The following is a 19612-nucleotide window of genomic DNA, read 5'->3' on the forward strand; positions in this document are numbered from 1 at the left end:
CAGACCCTCCTGGAAACTATGCTAAGGCACAGGGAAACAGGGGTGACTGGTGACAGCCAATATGGCTTCACCAAGTGCAAATTGTGTCTGACAAATTTGGTGGCCTTCTATGACAGGGTTACAGCATTGGTAGATAAGAGAAGAACAACTGACATCATCTATCTGGACTTGTGCAAAGCATTTGACACTGTCCCACACTACATCCTTGTCTCTAAACTGGAGAGACATGGATCTGACAGATGGACAGGTGGATAAGGAATCAGCTGGATGGTGGCACTCAGAGTCACAAGGTCAAAGAGCTCAATATCCAAGTACAGATCAGTGACAGCTAGAATTCCTCAGGGGTTTGTATCAGGACTGACACTGTTTAACATCTTTGTTGGTGACATAGCAAGATTGAGTGCACTCTCAGCAAGCCTGCCGCTGACACCAAGCCATGTGGTGCAGTCAACACGCTGGAAGGAAGGGATGCCATCGAGAGAGACACTTACAGGCCTGAGAGTAGGCCCATGTGCAAACCTCATGAAGTTCAACAAGGACAGGTGCAAGGTCCTGCACCTGGATCAGAGGAACCCCAGTATCAATACAGGCTGGGTGGAGAATGGATTGAGAGCAGCCCTGAGAAGGACTTGGGGGTGTAGGATGACAAGAAGCTCAACGTGACCTGGCAATGCACATTTGCAGCCCAGAAAGCCAACCGTATCCTGGGCTGCATCAAAAGAAGCATGACCAGCAGGCTGGGGGAGGTGATTCTCCTCCTCTGCTCTGCTCTCCTGAGATCCCATCTGCAGTGCTGCGTCCAGCTCTGGGATCCCCAACAAAAAAAGGACATGGACCTGTTGGAGTGAGTCCAGAAGAGGGCTATGAAGATGCTCAGAGGGCTAGAGCACCTCTCCTATGAAGACAGGCTGGGAGAGTTTGGGTTCTTCAGCCTGGAGAAGAGAAGGCTCTGGGGAGACCTTACAGCATGTTCCAGTACCTAAAAGGGCCTGCAAGAAAGCTGGAGAGGGACTTTGTACAAGGGAAGTAGTGACAGGACAAGGGTGAATGGCTTTAAACTGAAACAGAATAAATTTAGATTAGATGTTAGGAAGAAATTCTTTACTGTGAGGGCAGCGAGGCGCTGGCAGAGGCTGCCCAGAGCAGCTGTGGATGCTCTATACCTGGCAGTGCTCAAGGCCAGGTTGGACGGGGCTTGAAGCGACCTGGGCTGGTGGAAGGTGACCCTGCCCGTGGCAGTGGGTTGTAACTAGATGATCTTTAATGTCCCTTCCAATCCAAACCATTCTATGAAACGACATGGTTATAGAGTTCTGTGTGGGTTCATTTTACTATGCCATCCTTCATTAATTCTAAATCATTACTCAAATGTGGTAAAGACTGGCACATTTCTGGTCTCAATGTGACAACTCTTCCACCTCTTCCTAGTCCCTCATGGTCACACCTTGCTGCCCTCCATTCCCCCCTCCCTCCTTTTTCTTTCCATTAGGTTTAAAGCACAAAAGTTCTAATGGAAGACAGTGTGAAGCGCCCAGAGCTCCCATCTCTCAATATATTCTGCAATAAAGATCAAGGGAAGATATAAATTGAAGTTCTTGCATGCACACACACACATCACTGTGTTAATGTTTTCTCATTAATTCTCCATGCGAAGTTACAATGGGAAAAAATAAGGCAGCAGCCTATAAGCTGCTCTGCAAGAGTATTAAAGGAAAGCTGTATCTTGCAATTAAGCATGTGACAATTTTGGATAATGTAATCAAATATATGGATTCATTTACAGTATGAATACAGTATGTATGTAGTACAAACAGATTTCTTCAAGGCAAAACGCTCTCAGCTGTACATCATGAAGGTTCATTACGAACAGGCTGTCTAAATATCTGCACTTTGTACATACCTGCTCTGTCGCTGGGACCATCACCACCTCTGGCTCTCCCTTGCTCTCTTTAAGGACAGAAGCATCTAAAGTATGCCATTTTCCAAACCCAAGCCATCACTACAATTACCACCTATAACCCTACTTTATTACTGTTGTTGCTGCAAAGTTCCCTTTACTGCTGTTTCTAAACAACGCTGATTTCTGGAGCAGTCAGACTGCACTGGAACCGCGAGAGGGTCAGGTAAGGTGAGTCTTTTAAGACAGGATGTTCATTTTCTTTAGCAATTTGTTCCGCTAGTGTTAAACCACTTTATCCAATCAAGTGAAGACAGAAAGCAAGAGTCAGGAATTGTTGCATTACTTCTATACTTCAAGAAGGCAAGCATGGAAAGCTGGTGCATTCTTCCAACACACTTTTCAGATAAAAACTGTCTTTAGTTGTGAGTTTTGTACAATCCTGAAATCATCATCAGGCTTTCCATAAAAAGCAGTGACAAACAATGTCTGACTTTCCACTGCATGCCTGGGAGGAGGCAGTAGCTGATTCTTTATTCTGTATGTTCTGGTTCACTTACCATATAAGATGCAGGAAAGAATAAGGAAAACACCCTTGTTCTTAAAGCCTTATGTGCTCCATCAGAGTCTTAAAATCAGTGACAATTTTTCCTAGCCTCAAGCAAAGTTCATCCCCTTTATGAATACATTGAATTATTACTGCCACTACTCATAGTTCAGCCTATAATTTGTTACATGAACTGAAACTCTGCTCAGCTGATCTGCTATACTTTCTGCATGCCTGGTGAATAGAGAGTTATTAGTTAGGTTGCTGTATCATGGACCGACATCACCAATGGCTGAAGAGGAAGATTGCTGCTGCTTAGACAACACGTAGCTATTGTATTACCTGAAAGGTTGTATTTAACATTCTCTTTGCAAATGAAGTAGCTGTTACACAGGGGTTTTGATCATCCCTTTGACTTGGACTTGAGCTTCAAATCACCCATTCGCCACAGCAAAGAAACAAAGCCACAAGCGTTATGACCTCTAGCTTCTCCTTCCAGAGAAGATGACAGGACAGAAAATAGGATTGTAAGAAAAACTTGGGGAAAAAAATATTACTTTTTCATGCATGCACTTCATATTTTAAGAAAATTAATTTGTTAGCTTTTAGTTATACCCCGAAAAACATCAACCACTGGCTGTGGTGTTTTCAAGAACAGCAAAGTGCAAGACATAGCTACTATTCTCAAAACCAAAGGTAGTAAGCAGACATGGGGTCGGGGGCGGGGGGGGAAGGGAGGGCATGATGTGTAAATTTCTGCCTCTACTTTAATTGTAGTGTTTCAGTTCCCCGCTCATCATTCTCTCTCTTTATAAAGTTTTCCACTTTATACAGAACAATTTGCTAGGCCAGTAAGGGAATTGGCTAATGTTGCAGGCCAGTCATCCAGGCAGTCACCTGGGACGTGTAAGAGTTGTCTTCCAGTTGTCAACAAAATACAGCAGCATCAGATAACACCAACAGAATCCCTGACTGAAAAGGCAAGTTTTAAGCCCTATTGAGGAGAAAGGGAATTTGAATTTGGGAATGTTATGTTCTGTGCATTATTCACCAAATGGCCACAAGAACAGTTATGAAAACCTCCCCAGAACACAGTGCTGGGAATATAGCCTCTCCAGCATGTTTCTTGCCAGCTGAAATACTTTCATAATTTTAAAATGGCCAAGACTACAATTCCAGCAAGTAAACTATTCACATGAAAGTCCCGACTTAGCTTTGCAAGGCAAGTAAAAGCACTTAGGATAAAAATAATTCTGTAACTAGAAATCTCAAAACAATTTAAAGATTATTAATGGGCAATTCACTTCCTCCAAATTCACCTGCAGCTTCACACAGAAACTAATTTTACCTTCCCCCCGGCCCCCCTCTTTGAAGTCAGGAAATGTAGCACTGCTGGTCACTGTTAGGTAGCTGCCAGCAGACTTCAGTTCTTCTGTATTGACTCCAAAATAAAAACATCCCATCAAGGTATAAAGTATTCTATTCAAAAGTAGATCCCAGTCATACCATCAAAAATTACCTTCTCATGAAGACTGAATGTTGCATTGCGTATTATTCAGAGAAAAAACCCCAGACTTGTCCCAAGGAGGAAGGGCACTGAATGGCTTCCTATAGTTTTTACCTTCTCCCTTAGTGCAACTCTCCTTTTAACAAAGCAACCAGGTATATTGAAAGGTAGTGTAACACACAAAAAAGTGTGATAATTTAAACATCAAACTATATGCCCTATGTCATGACTAGCCGGTTTCCTTGGAGAGTTATTCAAGGCAGTTTTCACTATTCCACCACTGTAAGCTATCCTAGACCTGTCAGTAAACTTGGGCTGCAGAAAAAAAAAGGGGTGGGGTGGGGGTGGAATGGTTGGAAACCATCAAAGAGAAGATTAATAATAAAAAAACTCATAGAACTTAATAAGACACCACCAGTAACTCAAAAGAATAACTTCAAATACAATATTAATTAGTACAATATCCAGCATACAAAAGGAATTAAAAGTTAAAATTCATAACCCCAGAAAGACGATTTATGATTCCTGAAGAATTCAGCTATACCCATTTTAAAGGTATGCCCTCTATAAAGAGCTTTCTTTTTTTCCCCTCCTTCGCATTCTCAAAGCCTAAATCAAACACAACTTCTAGATCTCTTCAAGACAAGACAAGCAGGTCTGACGCTTTATCCTGTCCACAGATTATTCTGCAGACGTGAACACAGCATGCTGTGTGATCCTAGTTCCAACCCCACAGTGCAAGCACAAAGCAGTACAGGACACAATTATTACTATGGAATGTTAGAGAGCCTACGCACTACTGCCCTTAGAAATTCCTTGCATTTGACCACTGCATTTGTTGGATTATTACATAGTACTGTATTTTTGAAGAATACAAAGCCTCTTCCTTATGGGTTGGTGTTTTTTTTTCAGATCTCAGAGACAATCTAATGTAAGGTTATACATTTATTCAGAAGCAATAGCTAGTGAAAAAAGCATGTGTAACTTTATTTACCTTTTCACTATTCTTGTATTTTTCCCAGCTTTTCAGCATCTTAAGCCATTTTGTAGTTCTTTCAATTTCAAGGTGCTTTTGCTGAAAAGAAATCAGAATTTTTAAATATTTTCAGAATGAATAAATTTTAAATTATTTCTTTTTCTAAAATTACCGAGAAAAAGTTTAACACAACATCATCAACTTTTTATCTGGTCATCTAAGAGCAGCAACAAAGAGTAACATCAGTTCACTTAAAGCATCCAAAAAAACCAGCCAACCAAAAACCAAACAGAAAGTCTTTTTCAGCACTATGTAAAGAATTGTATTTTGTAAGAGGAGTTTAAGTACAAGATTTATAAGTTTCTTCTCTACATACTTTCGGCAAGTACAAAAATCTTCGATTTGTTTTTAAACTCTAATTTTCAGGCAAATAATTTCTGCTGCATGCTTCTTAGAAGTTAGTTGACTTTGAAATTATCTTCTCTACCCAGAGCTGCCCTGAACATAATTAGCTACTGTTTTCCAGTGATCACACAAACTATCCCTTCTTCAAAGGCACACAGTTAAAAAGGCATGAAGTACATGAACAAAAACAAGCACACACAAGAGTGACAATACAGTAGCAGAAGTGGGAATAAACTCTCATACTGGACATTAAAAGCTATAAAGCCTTGCTATAATTCTCATCCTTGGCTTGGTACATTTTTACCTAAATGGCCCTATATCTTTACGTCAAGGATTTCTTCTGAAGGTAAGACCTCCTTGCTTAAATTATATTACTGACAAGAATATTTTAGTAACAAGATAAAATGAGAATTCAAAACAAAACAAACCCCATTGTCTCATAATAAATAGTTCTTTATAGTATAACATGTAACAATAATTATGTAAATTCCACACATTATTTCTATTACATATGGCTATATAAAAGCACAGGATAACCCTACTACCTTCAAAATTCTACCTATGAAAATATTTCTACAGTTGTCATAAACCTCCTGAATTTGGGAAAAAAAACAAGCGCTTGGAATTAGCTATTTTAGTCCCTGGAATTTCAAGGCACAGCCAAAAGAAATCTGTGTTTTGTTGTGTCCAATGATAAGAAGAATTTTAGTATGTATTGTTACATGCTGTAAAGTAGGTGAGATGTCTCTGATTATACTACAAAGTTAACTATTAACTGTATTTTTTTAAAAAAATATATTAATGACACTATTTCAGCTCTTTCGTAATGCTTTGGAGTTGTGGATCCATGCTGGAAAAGCTAAAGTAGAAAAAAGTATGTGTGTAGCTATCGCTGTCTCTTGAAAAGTGTATATAAAAAATAATTTAGTTTTTTGTAAAGGAGAGTCCCTCTACCTCCAACTTCAAATCCAGGGCTTAATAAAGACAGGAAGGATATTTTGTTTCTTATGGTTAGCAGTGCAATCTGGTAGCAATGTAAAAGTTTAATTTCAGAGCTCTGCAGGATACTGAAAACTTATTAACACTTTCATTAAGTATTCATTAAGTCAACTTGCATGTGAAATGCCGGGGAAAAATATAAAAGAAAATTATTACTTATTGTTTCAACTGAATTCTGATTTTATATCTAGATTTTACTCATCAGAATTTGTGCATTCTTTCTTGGCTATCAGCGCAACACAATGGGCAAAGGGCCTCTTTAATCCAGGAGCCCAAAGCCTTACACTTGCAGAATTATGACTTGATGACTGTTTAGGTCCATCCCAACCATGATTCAGTCCATGAAATATCCTAGAAATAAGTTGGGTTTGGTTAAGTTATGTTTACTTGCATCTGATTGACATAAATATGAGATAAGTGTAAGAAAATTATGGAGAAAGAACGTCCTCTACTTTTCAGCCATAAGTTTACCTAACTACTCATGTTTCAATCAACTGCCCACATTCTTGTTCAGGTTCCATGCTGTGTGTGGTAATATCTCAACTCTTTTTTTTTTTTTTTAAATTATTTTTTAAAAAACTAAAACACTTTTCTTAAGAGTCAGGTTACAGGGTAACTAGAAAAGCTACTGCTTCCCAGATTTTTCATAGGTTTTACAACACTGTTTCTGATTCTCTTCCACACTTACAACCCCTTTAAGAAAGAAGCATTTTTAACATCTCTTAAAGCAGATGTTCTCTAGGCATAGTTTAGATAGCAGGAATAACATTGCTATCGAGTCAGGAAAGGTCTCTGCCCTCAACAGGTTTTTCAGATAATTGGTAAGAAAAATAAAACCCTATCTGCTCCCACAGTCTTTTTGTTTGGATGTTTGATCTACTTTCAAGATTTTTGGTCTTTTGAGCCAGAAGCTTACTTCAATCATATGTTTGTTCACACTTTTATGTCTTCGGTGTCAATTTATCCCAGTTCTCAAGTGATGCTACTATAGTCAAAATAGCAATTATTTCTGTGTTTAGCTGTTGAAAACTTTTAGCTATTTTTTTTCCAGCCTGAATTATGTTCGCTTTCATGACTAACAGGTGTAACACTGAAAACATGGATAGATCTGACACAGCTCATTGCAGAGCAGAGGGCTGCTGCTGCTGCTCTTTTAGGCAAATTCCTTGTAGTTGTCACTAAAAAAATAATTTAAAAGATATCCATCTTTTACACTTTGAAGCATTTTTGCCGTTGGGAATAACAGAATCCCTAACTGAAGCAAAGGAGGTTTCTTACTCTTGTGTCAGTAAATAATACACTACAGAAAGCAAAAAAAGCATGAAGTTGGCAAGCATCCATCTTTTGTGGAGCATTCTACCTTCCTGGAGAGCAAGTGTGCTAGAGCTAAGGCTTGAAAGAGTGCTTTAGCAGAAGCCTCAGACAAAACCAGAACTCACTGAACTGTTCACTGGAGAATTTATAATCAAGTAAACCAAAGACAAAACCTAACAAACTAAAAATTACTTACAAAACATTTCATAGCACTTTAAAAAGTGTCAGACACAGAGTCCAGATTTCCTAAGGTCAGTTCTCTAATTTTCTCCTCTAGATGATCTTTCCTCCCCTAGTTTTATTTCAGATGTGCTGGATGATTCACCTGAAGGTTAAGTAGTTAATGATGTAGGACAATGATTTGGTGCGCTTAAGTCACCAAACGCACAGTGAGGAAATGAAACATCAAAATTACTCTGCATTCACAGTAATAAAGACTATTCTAAAAATATCATGCACATAAATACGTACACAGAAAACCCAGCTTAAGCTTCACACTAGAATGTACATGAGGAATAGATATTCAAAAGTCTCAAGGATACACAACCCTTTAAATAAGTTGCAAACATAATGATAACGTGACTTAGTAGTATTTTTAAAATTCATAAGTAAGGCAAAAGGAAAGCATAAACAGTTCAGCCAAGCAAGTGACTTTTTTAGTGTTAGCCTACATTAAATGGTATATTAATTATCCCATGAATGGTATCTTGAAAATTGTAAAGATTCAAACACCGATGATAGAATACAAGATATTCCTCAAACCAGCAGAGGTCAGGATATCATCAGGAGTATAACTAGGAGTCCAATACAGGACCATTACTGTATGATTATAAAAAGACACGAGACTTGCAATTTAATATTGACTCAGTTTCTATGCTGACACTTTGTCTGAGACAGCATGAATACAATATGGGACAGAGGAATGAGACACTATTTCCCTCCAATAATTTAAGGCTAACTACAAAGCCATAGTGAATCGGAGCTGCAAAACATATACTATAATAACTACAAGCTGTCTAATACTTATGTTCATAGGCTCACCACCCTGCTGTGTCCTTCTGAAGGAAACAAAATTATATATGCACTCATTATGTTATTAAATGTAATGAAACATGGTCAGGAAAATGCAACTATCTCAGGCTGCAAACACAGAAACACACATGAACCAATTCAAAACAAAAAGGACTCACAAGTTCCCTTCTTTTATGAGAAGCATTTCTTACCAGCCCTATACTGAAGCTCAAAATAATTCAGTTTGAGAACCACAGAACACCTCAGGGAGATGTGCTGCCTTGGAACAAGTCATCCCATCCTTCTTCCATGCACCTACCGATTTGTGCAGCCAAGAGGGCTACCTTAAATTTACAGCTTTAAATATTTTACCTTGAGCTTTGTGATGATACAGAAGATCCATATGGACAAACAAAAACAATGTGATCTGGTCTTGTAGATAACAATGGGCCTGACAGACCAAGGGGAAATACCAAGAGTAATTTCTGCTTGTCTGGACCTTATTAAGCTCCATTTATTTTAATGAAAGCTTTCCACGTTCCCAAATATCAGTTCCCCAGCTTCTCCTCCAGTACCCTCCAGCAGCAGAAGGAATTTTGAACTAGAGCCTGCACCAGCTTCTGACAGGTCTTGCATGTCCAGAACACACCTGGCTCGTCTCAGCATTACAAGGGAGGCTGTCATGTTTCAGTGGCAGCCAAAATATTTGTCACCATTTACCAAACTAGAAAAGCAAGCTACACTCCTCAGGGGATGGCTGCATACACCTCAGCATCAAGCCACCACCTCACTTAGACAATCCATCCATCCATCCAGCACAGCTAATGACAGCTTGTGACACAGAGACAACAGCTCTTGCTCTTCCAGGGCAGAGACCAATTTGATCTCTTAAGGAGCTCTTGTTGCCTTTACTAACTCATATAATTGCTGAGGAAAACAGAGGTCTTGCTGCAACTAGTAGATGTAAGGTCACGTGGGCCCCAAGGGATCTGTAGGCAAGTTAACATACTGCTTTGGGAATGTAAATCACTAAAATGCTTCATTTCATTTCACAGTGATTTATATATAAAAAGTTGTAAGCCTGTAAATGTTTACTTCCTAGTCAAAAAAACTGGAAGGCACTGGACTTACCTTTTCTATTGCTGCATCGTGGACAGGAAGCTCCTCTGGACTGAAAACAAAGAGATAGTCCACATATTAGCCTTGGTTAATCTTGGCACAAAAATAATTTCGGTACAGGTTCTTACAAGTAATCATTTAAAGTAGCAACATGTAGTAACAAGTAAACAAGGATTTTGAACTTTAAAGAAGACAGACAATGACACACAGGAACCCTTGGAATTTATTTTTTAACCACAGTAAAACAATATATCAAGTACAGAATTAGGACTATTTCAGTCTTAAACCTTCAAAATCATAGTTGCATAGCTTCAAAAGACAATGACTTAACATTTTTAGTTTTTTTCTTCTGTAAAACCACCCTGTGCTGTACTGCTGAACTGAAAGCTAAGGGAATTTTTGTTTTGTTTATCAGACCATACTACTCTTAGCTGAAACACCCCTATCAAAGGTTTTCCTTCTTTACTACTGTGCCCTGTGAAAGGCACTGAGGCTTTGCTTGACTTAGGAGAAGTCTACAAAACTCTCTAAAACTCACTCTGACTAACAGGGAGGAAGTGGCAGGGGGAAAAAAGAAAAACCCAGACTATTAGCAAAAATCAGTTTTATTACTAAGGATCTAATTGTTTTAAAAAACACAGTCCTTTAACTTCTTAGCCTAACTCTAAAAAGGCAGGTTATGAATGGAAAGCTTGAAAAGAAGCCTTTGAACAGATACATTTTCAGTCTTTATATTATTTTAGTTTTTCTTAGTTAAAGAACTTCTGCTTTTCTTATCAAAAATAACTGGACCACTCTGATGCCAAATGAACCTGTTTGCCTGCATCGTCTGCAGCTTCTGAAAATGTAGCAGTTCATCTGTAAGTAGCAAGGCACCATTTTTCTGTTCTACAGATCAGATAACACACCCAACAAAACCCTCCTTAAAAGGGACTAGGACTAAAAAACAGGCATCATGTAAAATCCTTTTTTTTTAAAAAAAAAAGTTTCTACCAAGTTTTGATATTATGGAAAAATTCCTACCCACATCATTATAGCTTTCTATAATAGAATATTAAAACCCAGTATTTTAAACCTGTACCAAATCTGCAAGGGCAAGAAATCCACTGGGGAAGGCTACAAAAGTAGTTGTTGCTGCAGTCAATGCAAGAACAGTCCAACTGAAAATGCTTGAATTATCTTTGATCTCACTTCATTTAAAAGATGCAGTTTCAGATTCAGAAGTTATATTTGAATAAAGAAATAAATTTGAAGTACTTCATATAATGGAAAAGCTTGCTCTAAGCAACACCTTTTTGGAGACCACATACACAAGCCAAAGTTTCCAGTACACAGCCTAGAAATTAATTTTAAATCCTGAAGAGCGTTCCCTTTGAACAGCATTGCAAAAAGCATAATCTCTTCATTTAAAAGCACTTTCCAAGTTTTCTTGATGAGCATCAAAATAAAAAAAAAAATCTGATTAAAATCTAATTCACTAGAAATTGCCTATATTCAGTGCTACCCGAGGTTGTAAATGTTATAAAATTACAGTTATATGGGAATGTGTGCAATACTAAATTAACAAACTGAAAGTAGGCCCTTTCTAAGCCAAATATCACCTAGAAATTAAGCTTATTTGAACAGAAATGAAAAAATAGGCAAAGGGGAAGAAAAAATTAATAATCTGCTGGGTGGTGGTGGTGGTGATGTTTGTTTTAGATTTAAGTACAAAGATTCCTAAGCCTTTCAAAGGTCACTTAAAATTTTCAGTTCTTTAGTGACAGTTGCAGGTGCTCCCTACCTCCACCAGAAGCACCATGGTGTTCACACAGCAAGACAAGCCCGCAGCAGCCTTGCTCTTTGTGGCCCTGCAAGATCACACCAGCAGCTGGCTGCATGCACAGGAAACATTTTTTTTTTTTCTGCCAGTGCTGTCAGCAACGTGCAAGACACCGATCTGACAGTTCTGCATCCCTGCAGACTCACACCAGGCACAGCAACTCATCTGCTGAACTGGTACCTCTTGACAGCTTGTCTTCACATTTCCTAACCTGGCATGGAAGCTAATCACATGAAAGATTGATCAAGACTTCTTTTATCACAAAGTAAGAATATGAATCGCAATGATTTATTAAGGAATTACTCTTTGCTAATTTTGCAAGTTATCACTGATGTGCAAATGAAAGGCATGGCTGAATCTACCGGGCAGTGAAAGAAGGCTCTTTGTCCTGGGAAGCAGACCTGTACTCCCTCACCAAATTAATCCAGCAGCAAACTGATGACCACATTCCTTGTCATTTCTTTAGCTGCACAGCTACGCACTAATACCATATACCTATACATTTTATGCACTGAAATCCCACAGGAGCACATTAAGCCAGCCCCGTATTTTTACTCCTCAAGATGCTGCTGGCAGCTGAGCACCAGGAAAACCTCGCAGAAGCTGAGCACGTTGCCCCAGGCTGCTCAGTAACTCACTGGACTAGAACAGGAGCTCCTGGAGATCTTCCTCTCAATTAACTAGATAGCACTGCCTACACACATGCACTCACATACATACTATTCAAATCTCTCCTGCAAGGACCAAGGGAAAGGCACAGTGGGCAAACTCTCAATCCCCTAAACATTTTAAATAAACACATTTCCATTTAGTGTATGCATTTACTATGTAGAAGCACCTTACAATTTTTTTTTTTCTAAAAAGGATTAGATGGGATCAGACACAAAATCAATTCATGTCTATTAATCAGCGTAATTTTATTGTACCTTCTTTTTCTTTGTAATAAATCTCCTTTCTTTCCCAGCTTAGCCAATCTACTATTGTTATACCTTCATTTTTTAATGTTGCATCTTCTCCCACTGTCCCCAGCCTATTTAAACTTGTATTTTTCCCCCAATCATTTTTATCTGTGATACTTCAAGTAATAATGCAAAGCAGTAAACAATATTAACATAATATAGCTACATCCTGCCCTAAGATGACTGCTTTCTTTTAATAGCTCAAGTAATATTCATTTAGGGGATACAGAGAAGAACAGGACTGATTAACATAATTAGCTTGGAACAATACAATACTTGATATCCAAAAGAGGAGTCACAAAGACAGCTTTTAACTGAACTCACGTAAATAAGGTCTCACTTCACAGAAATGAAATCTTAACACTGTATTGTCCACCATATATAAAGATCCAAACTGGGTAAATTCACTGGTTTAATCAGACAGGAATCATTAGGTCTGGTATGTGCCTTTGCCCCAGGTGTAAGGACAACAGCCTCCCACCCACAGGCTGGGTGGCCCATGCTGGAACCCAACAGTAGTTCAAGGGCTCTGGCATTAAGGCATTAAGAGAAAGCTCTAGATAATGTTGTGTACAGGCTTGGGAGCTGAAAAAACTCTGGGACCAAACCCTAACGCCAGTAACGAGCAGGTTCGAGACAATGACATGCTAGGTCTCCTACTAGAAGGCTCTTCAAAGACATTTCATGGACAGGAAATAGACTCCAAGGTTTAACTGGAACTCAGGATCTCTACCCATGGTCCTCACTGGCGGTGATCTGCAGCACCAGCCAAAAGTAGTCTTTCTACCTTTCAGTCTGAACTACTACCACCTTCTGGTGAGGACTGTAAGGCCTAGAAGAAGTTAAAAACACGCCTGTAATTTAATTTTGAAGAACAAGGACTTGCTTGAAAAAAACTTTCATTATTAATTATACTCAATGAATGGATTTTACATCTTTAAATCCACCACGATGGCTAACACAGGTTTTCATAAATTTTTCAAGATCACTTAAAAGAAATATTATTCTTTATATATATATATATCATAAATATCTGATGCTTCAGAACATTGCAGATCTATGGTTTTGACCACTAAGCTATGTGTTGTAATTAGTCTCCTCAAGTAACAGTGGTAGTTTTAAATTGAAATGTCTCAGACTTAACAAGCTTAAGCCACCTACCCACTGCTGCTGTTTAAATCAGTCTTCTTTAGGCAGCACTTTGATATATTTGTTCAATATAAACACATGGAAAGACTTTCTCATATTAGTCACTCATCAGATTTATTCTTTTCCTACATTTGTATTTAAATCCCAAGTAAGTTCCCTGCTGGCTCAAATCACAGCATCTTCCTGGTTCTAGTTTGGATCAAGTAAATTTAAGACGTGTAAAGGCACCTCCATCATTTGCAGCTTCAGTGTAGGAGGGAAGAAGTTCAGTGCAACGACCAGCAATCTTCATATGTTGATAACCCCAGAACTGTAAATTCTAGTGGATCAATTCAATTCTTAACAGTTCCAAGCTGTATAAACCCTGACACTGATTTTTTCCTTAGGGGGGTGGAGGGTATGTGGCAAAAATGGACCATAATAGACTAAAAAAATCTTTACCACAAAGCTTACTTGACCAAAGAGCTGTTGTGTTCAAAGTTCTTTGTAAGGTACATTTTCATGTCTCATAATTTCTATTTCAAACACACCACTTGCTTAACAACCCTCTCTACTTGCTGTAGCCTTTCTTACCCCAGAGAGAATCAGTCAGTGCACTATGAAGAACTTTGGGGTCCTTTATCCTGAAACATGATGCAGGAATAACTGTGACATGTACAAGTCTCTTTTTTTTATATATATAGTCAATTAAATTCAGTATTTCTATATTACTGAACTCAGTATAACGGGGCTATTAAAAAACTTGAATCCTCATCAAACCTGTGGTGCAATCCCTACACAAAATAGCTTCTCAAACTATTTCTCAATTGTTTTCTCATGCTTTCCTCAAAGTACTAAGTGCAATATCACCTTGTATTACTGCATGCACATTTTAACTGAAAACTATTCTGAAATCATATTTGCTGTCACATATTAAATACAATGTGGGGAAATGTTTCTTGCAGAAAACCTATCTTCATGGTCTTGCTAACTTGATCATGAAGAAATAGATGCTATGCATTCAGGTTTTCATTCATGATGCAATGGTAAGTGTTTAAATACAGGAGGGAAACATACTTGCTGCTACCCAGGAGAATTACTCTGAGGGCATTATTAAAAAAAAGATTCAGTCATTTATATAGTTTTGAAACTTCTATGATAAGGAATTTCCGAGTGAAACATTCACAAAAGCATTAGTAAAGCACAGAGCTCAAATGCACAAGTGTCATGAAATAAATATATGAAAAGTGATCATGCACAGCTAAGATATGAGAAAGAAAGGCAGAATTCAGTTGGCAGATACCTAACAAAAAGGTTTTAGTACAAATGGAGCTGTACAATATAGAACTCAGATTGTTGAGTAACAAATTGCAAAAACATTTCAGTACTCAGATGCGTTAGGAAAAAGTAAATCTTCCCCAAGTATCAACAGTTTCCAGGCTGCGTAATTTGTCAGAAGTGAGTTGTAGGAGTCTAACTTTACTAGACAAAAAATTAGTGTCTCCAGACTAGAAAACCAATTCCACAACAATAAACACACTTGACTAGGTGTTCTTTTAGGTCTGCCTTCCTTCTAGTGTCAAATACATGGGACATACAACTGTCAAGTAATACACCTTATTATGGATAGTTACAACAGTGCTTTGCAACTGAATGATGCCTTATTTGTATGTATACATACTGTTTCCCCATAGCTTTTACTGCCTCATGTCATATAATACACATACTGATCTGTGTCCTAAAGTTAGCTGGAAAGTGTCTTACAGTCATCTTATAGAACAGAAGATAAATAAGATAATTGTGTAATTCACAGGACACACAGCATTGTTACTTAGACAAGTTTTATACTACATTATGTCACAAGATGGGCTACAAAGCAAACTGTTTTCTGAAGTCAACTGAAAAAAACTCATTAACCATTAGGTAGAAATAAAACTATTTCAGTGTCATGCCTTTCTTTAGACCTATGATAAAGTTATTCAACTCTTTGTAGCACAAATCTAAAGCATAACTTAAGTGTTGAATTCAGGACAAATTAATTTTCACAACAATTTGGATTATTAATGATTGCTTTAATGCTCCAACCTTTCAATAGACATTAACAGCAATAGTGTCATTTTCAAACCCAATAATACATGGAACAGATTTCTGAAAATATTAAGGAGAAAGTAAGAAAGCTGTTTTTTAAACTAAATGATAGATTCTCCACAGATAAAATTCCATGGATCACTTCCTTGTTTCCATTACACATTTTACTTCTATAAATCACAATTTGATTGTCTATGTCTATCAAAATAACTGGAGCTTTGCTATTGCAATCATTCACTTTGAGTTTTCACTCAATAATCTCTGCACAGTATAGGGGTGGTGACTATAGCAGATGAAAAAATACCTTTCAGAAGTTTTGTTAAAATTCATATGCAAGCCAAAGCAATTAATTAACATACAAGATAAGGCAATTTGATATTGCACAATATAAGTACCAGGAAATATGCTGTAACAAAGAATTTAATGCAGGTAAGATTGGATTGCATGTGACTTTTGTGACTAGGCTTTAGTTACAATTATTATTTGTGGATTCTGTGGATGTTGCTGCCAATATGCACAGCACTGTGCCATGAACATGTAGCTCTTGCTGAGAAAGTCTCAGGTAATGCAACTCTCAGACATAAGATAAATTAAAATCAAAAGATTTATCAAATTCAATTAAATAATTCTCAAAGTGGTGACTTTTTAGTAATTTACTGCTTGGGAGAAGATAACTTTGCTATAAAGTTTGTATTGCCAATATAAAAAGTGATTAAGAAATTAACAGCAAAAAGATACCTGTATTTTCACTGCCACATGCTAAAATAGATGCTTCCTTGTGTCTTTAGTGAAAGGCATGTTATATGCGCAAACTTTAATGCCTTCCAAGCTTGGAATCAAGAAAACCTTTGAGAAAATCTATAATCTGCTTAATTGAGCACAGCAGCATTTCTAGTGACTTCTGATGTCACTAACTGAACATAAACAAACATTGAGGTTAAAAACATCTTCTCAGAATCACATTCTGAGTGTTTTTATAAAAGAGTAAATTTTATCTAAGCTACCTTACATCTCTCAAGAGGGTAAAGGCAAATGAAAAAGAATGAATCTCCTTGCCTTGCTTCTGATTTACATCTGATATATAAATGTCTAACACACCTAGGATTTTTTCCTTAAGCATACATATGCGTGTGTGTGTATATATATATTGCTTTTAAGTAATGCTTAAAGGTTAGTTACTGTACAGCTCTCTTACACTATATATTAATAGCAATCCAGGATTTACATGTTGGCAGCTTTATCTGTATTAAAATTCATGTGCTATACAAAGCATATTCCAACATTAACTAACTAAGATGGTAGTGTTCCAGTGATATATACTTGTTCACTGCTGAAGCTCAATGCTTTATGTACCTGCACTTGCTTCGTTTATGAAATAATCTTCTGCAGTCTCAAATTCCATTTTGGTGGATCTTTCACTTGGGTTGAGAGCAGCAACATCTTTGCACTTATAAAAGCTGTCCAGCCCCAGACCTCTTTTAGCACTTTTTAATTATAGCATCACTGAAGCACACTCTGGCCATTCCTGTATTCTGTTATTTTAATCTTCTAGAAATGCTAAATATAGTAGGAAATGTACGTGGCAATAATGAATATGTTATGTTAAATCCTTACATTTTAGAGTTTAAAGAGTAACTCAAACCCAATGCATATTGGTTTATGTATATTGTATAAATTAAATCATATTACCATATTCAATCATTTTTTCAGTTCTGCTACCTAATAACTCTTTTCATAAAAGGAAGCAGTTCACTAATTCCTCATACACAGTGGGTGATCTTTTACTCAAATCAAGTAGCGGCAGCTGTTAACAAAAATACACTATTTGTCCTTAGTTGGCAGAATTATCCTGCAGCTTATTTTTTGTGTTTGCAATCAAATCTGCGGGATTGAATTCACCTCATTTCCTTCCATAGCTGCAGAGGGTTGTTGAAGTGACAGCCTGGACTAACTCAGCTGAAAGAATGTATTTAAAATTCAAACTTCAGCTTTGGTCCTAAGAATAAGAGTAAGAAATGGGTACAATTATGACAGCTTTAGGGGAAAAAAAAAAAATACACACCATTTGAAATGATAGCAAATAACAGAACATTCCTTCCTTCCATGGAAAGGACGTGCATAAAGGGATAGTAGTAGAAGAACCATACACTACATCATCATGAAAACACGGAGGGGTGGTGAGGTGGTGGTGGGTGGTAGTGGGAATTAAAAAAAAAAAAAATCAAAACCTCTTCCAAATGATTCTTAAAAAAACCAACTTTCATTAACAAGAACAAAACTGAATTAAAAGAGAAGAGCATCTTAAATGCTTTTGTAAAGGATTTGAAATTAGCAGTCCAAACCACAGAAAAAATTGTTAACTTCTAGACATATAGATATTAAAAATGGATGCAACCATGAAAGCACTGCACATGGGCAAAGCTGCTGATTTTCCAATGGAAGCCAAAATTAAACAACAAAAGCATGGCTAAGAGATACACCTGACATCCTAGGGCTCTCTTTTTGTGGCTATAAGTACCAATCCAGGATGGGTTCTTTAGCTGTTGTTTGAATTACAGGTGGTTGGCTGCTTCTCTTCAAACCGGTCCAAAATAGATGACTTCAAGCCTTGCACAAAATGAGCTGATTCTGGGTTCAAATAGCCTCCTTAGCTTTCTGAGGTTCTAAAGCAAGCCTGTCTCAGATAGTGACCTAGCCAAAACCAGAAGACCGACCCTTCCTCCCTCTTCTGGTGAAGTTCTACCACCAAGAATGCAAGTGGTGTGCAAATACTGTGAGATCGTATATGATTGTTAAACTCACAGGTGATCATCTGGGAGAGAAAGTCTGGCATTCCTCTCCCTTCTGCTAGGTCTGGTTTAGACAATTTTCATGGAACACCTTTGAGCAAATGGCTACTTTTGCCATCAGGCTGGCAAGAAATACTTGTTAAAATAGCAAGTGTGAGGAAAAGTGAACAGCAAAAACATTGAAGAGTTCCTTGCAGCAACTGAAACACATTCAAAAACATTTGCTATTGCAAAATAAGATCAATTTAAGGAAGCAATTACTGAAAACTGCCACAAACATCTCATGCTTTTAAAATTAAGTTCAAACACATCCATGTAATGAAAAGGTTCACAATGCAACCACCGCCATAATCGGAGATGAATGCAGAGATCAAACTGCACTGTCCATCATGGAAGCAAAGGTGTAAACTAAAACAATCAGGATGGATAACGACTAAGTAAAATTTACAGCAAATCCAATGTACTCTTCCACTGTCAGTGACATTTAAATAAAACTCCCTTTTTTCCTGGGTCTCTAAAACATTTGTCTCCAAAACTTAGCCCCATCATTTCACAGCTGCATAATAAGCAGAGATTCATTTCAACTTCTCAGGAGTTCCATAACTGATAAACAGTAAAATTTGTAAAACTTCTTCATTTATGTTTGTTATGATTTCATCAGTGCTGTGTTTTCAAACCAGGCTTTGTGATACAGAAATGCAGTTAAAATATTTAGAAGTAGTTCCCTGTGAAAGCATGCAAAGAGAAAAAAAAAAAAGAAAAAAGATTTTGTCTAATGCTGGGAAGATGGACCTAAAAAAAAGCAGCATTCTGAATGTCAATTACTTACCCAAGAAAACTTCTATTTCTCTCCTTAAATAAAAATAGTATCTTCAGTGTACATTGGAGCAAAAGGGAAGAACATTAAATAGAGCTGAAATTTGTGGTTGGTTTGGGGTTTTTTTGAACACCAGTTTCTCGTTACATTGATTAGCAATGAATATTTCACAGCAAAATCAGTCCAGTGAAGTGATTTTTTTTTTCTTTGGCAGCTGAAAGAGGCTGAACTTAG

At 37.5% G+C, this 19612-nt stretch overlaps 1 protein-coding gene across 4 annotated transcripts in view; it reads right to left on the reverse strand.

Annotated features, from left to right (window-relative positions):
- Nucleotides 1-19612, reverse strand: part of USP6NL (USP6 N-terminal like) — a 130925-nt gene that overhangs the window by 39703 nt on the left and 71610 nt on the right. For all 4 annotated transcript variants that reach the window (XM_040595096.1, XM_040595093.1, XM_040595095.1 and 1 more), the window contains 2 exons: nt 9788-9827; nt 4946-5026 (listed from right to left, as the gene is read on the reverse strand). In XM_040595096.1, the coding sequence (XP_040451030.1) occupies nt 4946-5026; nt 9788-9827 (121 nt within the window). The remainder of the gene's footprint in view (nt 1-4945; nt 5027-9787; nt 9828-19612) is intronic.

This window comes from Falco naumanni, chromosome 5 (assembly GCF_017639655.2).
Source record: "Falco naumanni isolate bFalNau1 chromosome 5, bFalNau1.pat, whole genome shotgun sequence".
Taxonomy (NCBI): domain Eukaryota; kingdom Metazoa; phylum Chordata; class Aves; order Falconiformes; family Falconidae; genus Falco; species Falco naumanni.